Below are 8,037 nucleotides of genomic sequence, written 5' to 3' on the forward strand. Positions count from 1 at the left end.
AAAAAAAAAAAGATGGGGCCAGGGGTGGGGGTGGGGGACTAGCTCTATCAGATATTAATACAGCTACAGTACTTAAAATCACATGGAATAAATAGACAAACAAGTAGAACAAAGTACCGTCCAGAAATAACTATCAAAACATGCAGTGTTTTAAAGTGAATCATTGGCTTTAACTAACAGTGATGAGAATATAGAATCTTCCTTAAATAGCTTCGGGACACCTGGTGAGCCATCTGGAATTTCAAAAATTATTTCATTCCTATCTTACTTACTTCAAATAAATTCCAGATAGTCAAAGGCTCATATGCTAAAAATGAAACCATAATGATAAATAAAAGTAGAATAGTTTGGAAAAATTTATTGTATAGTCATGGGGTGGGCAAGACCTTTCTAAAGTAAAGGTCAAAATCTAGGAACCATGAGGAAAAGATTGATAAACTATGAAAAAAAAGTAAATACTTCTGCAGGGCAAAACCACTATAAACAGTCAGAACCCAAATTGAGATGACACCACAAATGAAGGGTGAGTTCTCACTGTCCGAAGATTCTTTATAAATCCATAAGAAAAGACGAGAAATTCCTAAAAATTCCCATTAGCGGCATAGAATTCTGTACAAAATAGCTGACATTTAATAAAATAAAATTTTAAAAAACAGACATATAGAAAGAATTTTTTCATGCAAGAAAAAAACCAAACAATGGAAATAGAATCCAGGATATACAATTCTTGAAGTAGGTATGAGATTTAAAATAGAAATTATAAATGAGTTTAAAAGATTAATAAAATGGAATGCATAATTCAGTGGGTAAAATGAACAGCAGATTAGAAAGACCTGAAAAGAGACTTTGAGAATTAGATCTGTCAGAACAAAATATTCAGCTTCAAGATCAAAGTTTGAAGAGATAAGAGTAGAAAATAGGAAAAGAGCGTAAGAGTATGAGACATGGTGAAAAGGTGAGAAATATACATCCATAAGGAGAGAGGAAGAAGAATGAGACAAAAATATTTGAAGGGTAAAGGCCAAGAATTTTCCAAAACTGAAATAAGGTAATAACAAGAAATAACACATCTAGGTTTGGACAAAGGAAAATAAAACTTTTAAAATATGTAGATAAATAATTATATTTAAAAATATTTAGAACACTGGAAGGAATTCAGAAAAATTGTTTGAATTAATACATAAATTTAGCAAGCTTTCTAGACATAGCATCAAAATACAAAGATCAATTGGATTTCTATACACTAAGAATAAACCATCGGGAAATCAAATTTTTGAAAATGCCTAATACAATAGCACCAAAAAATCCTGAAATAACTCAAAATAAAACTACAGAAAGATGCCCAAGATGGGTACACAGAAAACCAGAAAACCCTGAGACAATTTTTAGAAACTTAGATACATAATGTTGGTGGACTAAAGGATCAAGAGAGTATGGTAACTTCGACTCTTCCCCAAACTGATCTGTAAATTCAGTGCAATCCCAAACAAAATCTCGCCAGGGGCTCTGAGTGTGAGTGTGTGTGTGTGTGTGTGTGTGTGTGTGTGTGTGTGTGGTGTGTCTGCGTGTGAAATGAGACAAGCTGATTCTAAGTTTTACATGAAAATGTAATGGTTTGACAATAACCAAGATGATTTAAGGAAGAACCACAACGTTGAAAACTTATAGTACTGGGTAGATATCAGGACACAGTATCCATGAAGGTAATGTGGCAGTGGCATTGTGATCGAATGAAGTCAAGACACTACCCCCCCCCCGCCCCCGCCACACACACAATTATGATACAAGTGACCCTGCGCAGCAATAGGGAAAGGACAGTGTTTGCTTTAACGGTTCTGGGTTAATCACACAGGGATATAAAAAATGTCTTGACTCCTATTTTATGCAATATAATTACAGTTGGATCTACAATCCAAAAATGTAAGAGGTAACACAATAAAGCTTCTAGAAGTAAATACTGAGTAGTAGGATATCAGGATGACCTTGAGACAGCAAAGATTTCTTATAAGGACCCCAAAATTCACTCACCATAAAGATAAAGATGGTGAACTGGACTACATTAAAATTAAAGACTTCTGTTTATTAAAAAAAAAAAAAAATGGAAAAGTTTAGCCCCAAAGCAGGAGAAGAATTTGTAAGGCATGTAACATTTAAAAAGATTAGTACCCAGAATAAAAACGCCTACAAACATATAAGTAAAAGACAACTCAATATAAAAACAGGCAAGGGACTTGTTAGAACAGGCATTTTACAAAAGAAATATAGAAGTGGCCAATAAACACTATATAAAATTCTTATTAATCATGACCAAAACAGCAAAGAAAATCACAGTGCGATGCCACCAAATCCATGAGAATAACTGAAAGGAAAAAGACTAACAACGTCAAGCGGTAGGAGGCAAAGCAATGGAAATGTTCATAGTTACAGGTGGGAGTGAAAATTGATACAACCACTTTGGAAACTGTTTAACGGTAACGATTAAAGGGGAAGATAAGCATATCCCTTAGCCAATAAGTCTTCTGCTAGCTACATACCAAACATTAATGCGTACAAATGCATACCAAAATTCATGTACAAGAATGCCCACGATAATATCATTATTCGTATAGCCTCAAATTGTTCAGCAGCAGCAGAATGGATTTTTTTAAATGCTGCATTCATAAGATGGAGTATCATATAACAGCGTTCAGCAAACTTTTTCTGTAAAGGAACAGATAGTAATTATTTTAAAATATGAGTACTGTCTGGTCTCTGTCAAAACTACTCAGCTCTGCCATAAAAGCAGAATGGCTAAAAGTAGCAATGGATAATACATAAATAGATGAGCCAATGAGCTTGGCTTTGTTCCAAGAAAACTTTATTTGCCAACTCCTGATATGTAGCCGTGGAAATGAATGAACTATTGCTTCATTAAAGAAGTTGGATGAATCTCCCAATAATGCTCAACAACAAGTTGAGCTAAAGAATAGTCTAAGGGGTGGGGGAGGAGATTGGGAAGGGCATGCCAGAGACTTCTGGAATGGTAGCAGTTTTTCTATTTAATGACCTAAGTGGAGCTAGAAATGTTCTCAGTAATCATGCACTGAGCTGTGCCAATATGATTTATGCACATTGATACACATAAATATATCTCCATAAAAAGTATCATTAAATAATAATTATTTGAAAGCACTAAAAGGTGTTCCAAGGATAATCTAAGACATGGTTTGCTTTGAGGAAAGCTATGGAGGCAGCTAGATTAGAGGATGCATTTCCACAATGTATTTTGGGGTCACTCTAATACTACTTTGTGCGTAGGGTACTTGGCAAAATCAGGTGGCCATTTACTGCTCAGAGATGAAATTGAAGTCATGCTTGAAGGTAAGTGTTGAAGCTATAATGAAATCTGTATGTATGAGTTATGTATAAGTCTAAATGAATTCACTCTCTGTGATTCAATTCACATGTGTTCTATAATGGTGCCAGGGACGGGAGGAGGGTGGTAGGGAGGAATCAACGGAAAAACTAGGTTAAAGGGTATCTTTTTTCTTTTCTTTTCTCTTCTCTTCTTTTATTTCTTTTCTTTTTTCTTTTCTTTTCTCTTCTTTTTCTTTTCTTTTTTTCTCTTCTCTTCTCTTCTCTTCTCTTCTCTTCTCTTCTCTTCTCTTCTCTTTTCTTTTCTTCCTTTCCCTGTTCTGCTTCCTTTCCTCCCTTCCGTTCCCTCCCCTTTCTCCACTTGCACCGGAGAGAATTAAGGAACAGTGTTTGCTCTCAAGACGTCCAAACTTTGGCATCTCTCTCTTACCCTCTATGTCCTCATCAGGATCAGATTTACAAACAGGTGGGATAGAAAATAGGGTGGCAGCTTCCCTCCCTTCCGTGTGTGTGTGTGTGTGTGTGTGTGTGTGTGTGTGTGTGTGTGTAATAGACTTTATTTTTTAAAGCAGTTTTAGATTTACAGCAAAATTGACAGGAAGGTACAGAGATTTCCTATATACCTCCTGCCCTCACAATGTTGCACAGCCTCCCCCACCATCAACGTCTCCCCCACTCCAGATGTTTGTTACAACTGATGAACCGACATCGACACATTATGATCTTCCTTTTTTATTCCTTCATTCCCCCCATTCACTAATTTCTTCAACACCTATCTGTGGACAACCTGCAAATGCTAAGCCCTGTAATTCTGCCTCCGTGTCCTCAGAATCTTCTTTCTCTCCTCCTTCTCTTCCTGCTCCTTCTCCTCCCTTTTCCACATCTGTCCTCCCCTCCCCTCCCCTCCCCCATTTCTTCTTGTTAAGAAGAAAATAACTCCCACAAGCCTGGTGTCTGGATACAATGACATTAGCCTTTTGGTATATGTATTATCTCAGATATTTTTAAAGAATATAAGCTATTATATATTTATTTTTTGAATTATCAAAAAGTTGTGTAACTTTCTCATTTCCTCATATATTCATGCCAATATTCATATATTCATGCCAAGAAACAGGGGTTTGCATCATCGTAGTAATATGTGTGTGCCATTTCATTTTATGATATGGCGGATTTTTACGTGGTTCTCTGTTGATGAATGTTTAGACAGATTCCAACTTTTCTCATTATTATGAGTACTACTGAGCCTCTTGATGAATATATATTTATGCCATGTAGCAGAATGCTTAGCACATGACAGGCACTCAGTCAATGTTTAGTGAGAATTCCTATTTTTCTTTTAATGAGGTCTGGTGGGGATAGCAGATAAAACCTCCTGGCTGCTTCTAGCCAAAATAGTGAAATTTAAGGGTGGAGAGGAGAGAAGGAGAGACTCTGTGAGACATGGTGTTTGTTCAGGGTTAGAGCTTCTCGACCACGAAAGAGATGTCTTGAACTAAAGGTTCTTCTGCTCTTAACAGCTATTGACAGAGTGCTTTGGGATGAAGATCCCATCATCAGGCAGTTGGCAGAAATCACCCACAAAATTTTTAAGGAAATAGCCCATAGACTGACGTCCTCACATGTTAAACAAACCTTCCGAAGATTATTTCACTTCATCTATATAAAAAAATTGAAGCCTCTTTACAATTATAACTGGCCCAACAACCTGGCCAGCAGTCCTATGAAGATTAAGGAAACCAATGGTGACAAGGAAGGACTTACCGATGAGAATTATGTATACATGTTTGTAAAGAATGAGACTTGAAGAACTTCCCAGAAGAGGAATGATTTTCCTTTCCCACCTGATAACTTGAGTCTATAGGTACGTGCTTTTCTGAAGGATGCTGGAAGCCTTTCCTGTCGCTTCTTAACTCTCTATTCAAATAGAGAAATCCATTGCTTCTTTATGTTTGATGCTGAGCAGAGAGTTCACCTCATCAAATCCGCTAATAAAATTGAAAAATCATATAAGCAAAGCATTTGATGAGAAGCTCTTGATTTTGATCAAATCAACCTGCGTCTACTGAACACCTTCCAAGTACCAGGCACGATGCTAGGCGGTGGGGACATCTGGATGATATAAACAGGGTTTCTGTTCTCAGGAGAGTCACAGCATGGCTGTTTCCATCCTGCTTGGGCAAATGCTGCCCAGGGCAGTTTCAAAAAGGAAGGAACGGAACTTGCACTGCAAGACCAAGGGGAGCCCCTGTATTCTTGCATTCTTGTTGGAGACACTGAGGCAAGAAGAGTGTTGGGGGAGAGCTAGAGACTTAAGAGTTAAGGACACAGGTGGGCAAGGAAAGAATGGGGAGAGCTGAGGCCTGAGGGGAAGATGATGCTGTGCCCATCACTTTAAACTTTTTGAAATGAAAATAGGATAACCCGTCCTAGTTAGTGGTGAACATTGCCCTCAGGATCTGGTGTCCCGCCATCCTGACCCATCAGAAAGTCCTCAGTGGTCTTGCCTGATCTGTTGCTTGGGCTCATCTTTCATTCCCCTCACCGTACCTCCCTCCCACCCTGTGCTCCCTCTCTGGCATCAACCCCTCCAGCCACAGGAAACTACCAGTAACCCCTACGGTTCAGGTGTTGTGTCTTTGTAATGTGTCAACTCGCAACGCTCACACATTTCCACCGCTTCGTGGGCCCACCACACTGGTGTGGGGTAGCAGTCACTGCATCTGCCCTGGGGTCCTCCTTCCACCTCTCTGACTTCTGAGCCAGTGGGTTTAGTTCCGTTGACAAAGGACACCAGCTTCTCCTGTGGGACAGCCATGGACGGTAGAAGCCATAGGAGACTACCGCAGCTCCAAGACTGTGGGTTCTACCCCGTCTTTGCTGTCCTACTTTACATCCCCCCCTTCCCTTCCCAACCGCATTGAGCTTGAGACTTCAAGCTTGGCATCAATGTGAAGACGACAGTCTTGCAGAGACTACGTCCCCCATGGTTGCTTGCAGTCACATCCTTGGTCTTGCCTCTCTAATTCAACCCTGACCCGTGTATGGGAGATGCACTTTCCAGGCCCCTTTGGAGTGTTGCTCCTGTGTTTTGCCTTAATGCTCTGGGCGCTCTCGTTGCATTTACCAGCTTGTAGTGAAATTATTGCTTTTTTTCTCTTCCTGCCCCACAACATTGAAGTTTCTTAAAGGTAAATGCTGTATCTTACGCCTGGTGGAGTACTCTAGAGCCCCGCCGTGCCTGGCACCTGATGAATGCTCAGTGAACGCATGCCAATGAATGAAGTGCTAACGGGACATGTTGCCCTCACGCTTCAGTAAGAATTTTCAGATATTAATAAGCGTTGGTTAATATTAAACATAATGAAAGAATGGATACTTTTCATTCACTCCTTAGTCCATATTACTTCATTCTTACCCAGATGTTCCAGACCTCACTTCTCAAAATCAAAGCAACTTCCTTTCCCACCTTTAAGCGAGCAGAATACCTGGTGTGGTAGGCTACATAATAACCCTCCTAACGATATCCAATTCCTGATCCCCAGAATCTGCGAATATTTTACCTTCCGTGGCAAAAGGAGCTTTACAAACATGATCAATGAAAGGATCTTGAGGGAGGAGATTAGCCTGGATTATCCAGGTAGGCCAAATATAATTATAGGTTCTTTATAAGAACAAAACGGGAGGCCAGAGAGGAAAGAGATTTTTGGAGATGCAACACCCTTGCTTTGAAGCTGGAGGCAGGGACCAGAAACCAAGGAAGGCAACTCTAGAAGCTCAAAAAGGCAAGGGAATGGATTCCCTCCCCGAGCCTCCAGAGGGAGCACAATGCTACCAACACCTTGATTTTGTTCCCAGTGAAACGCGTTTTGGACATCTGAACCCCCAAACTGTAAGATAATAAGTTGATGCTGTTTTAAGCCACTAAATTTGGTAGAGCAGAAATAGGAAACTAAGATACCTAGGTTTCTACGAAACAAAGCAAACCAAAGTAAACTCTAACTCTCCCCACTCAAACACACACGCACACGCACGCGCACGCACACAGACAGCAATGAGTATAATGGACCTTACGCAAATGTCGAGGTTTCTGTAAAAGATCTGATATTCTGTGCTATTTATACATTAGACATGCTCTTCAGAGCCCATTAGGCCACCCCATCCTCACACCCAACTGACACTACAGCCTCTTCATCATCTCCCGGCTCTCTCTCCACTTTCTCCCTCCCATCTGTTCTCCCCACCCCGCCGCCCACCGCCCCGAATTCCTTGACTTCCCAGGAACCATGAGCTCTTTTCACTTTGTTATAAAACAGTTGGCTCTCCACAGGTTCCAACTCTAGCCTGAACTTCCATATGCTCTGAAGACATAAAGGCCTTCTTGCAAAACGTCCTATCTTCCTGAGGTCCAATTGTGATTCTAAATAAATAGCACATTCCCTGCTGGCACATGTCTGTGTTACTGCCATTTTCAAAAATTTTAATAATTCTTGCAGGCTTCCCCATGGCAATCATGAATGTGACCTTTGGTGCTGTGCAGAACATGGCCACCGTCCTGGAATACTCACCCCTCGCTCTCTGCTCTCCGGGGCCACTGGCTTTCTCATCTCTGTGTGACCCATGCATTAGGGCCTGCGCTCATGCTCTTCCTGTGCCTGAAACACATCATCACCCAGCCAGTTA

At 40.3% G+C, this 8,037-nt stretch overlaps 1 protein-coding gene across 1 annotated transcript in view; it reads left to right on the forward strand.

Annotated features, from left to right (window-relative positions):
• Positions 1-5,367, forward strand: part of MROH9 (maestro heat like repeat family member 9) — an 89,699-nt gene extending 84,332 nt beyond the window's left edge. The window contains exons 21-22 of the mRNA XM_058700399.1: positions 3,298-3,360; positions 4,875-5,367. Coding sequence (XP_058556382.1) covers positions 3,298-3,360; positions 4,875-5,161 — 350 coding nt within the window. The 3' untranslated portion in view covers positions 5,162-5,367. The remainder of the gene's footprint in view (positions 1-3,297; positions 3,361-4,874) is intronic.
• The last annotated feature ends 2,670 nt before the right edge of the window (positions 5,368-8,037 follow it).

This window comes from Neofelis nebulosa, chromosome 15 (assembly GCF_028018385.1).
Source record: "Neofelis nebulosa isolate mNeoNeb1 chromosome 15, mNeoNeb1.pri, whole genome shotgun sequence".
Lineage (NCBI taxonomy): Eukaryota > Metazoa > Chordata > Mammalia > Carnivora > Felidae > Neofelis > Neofelis nebulosa.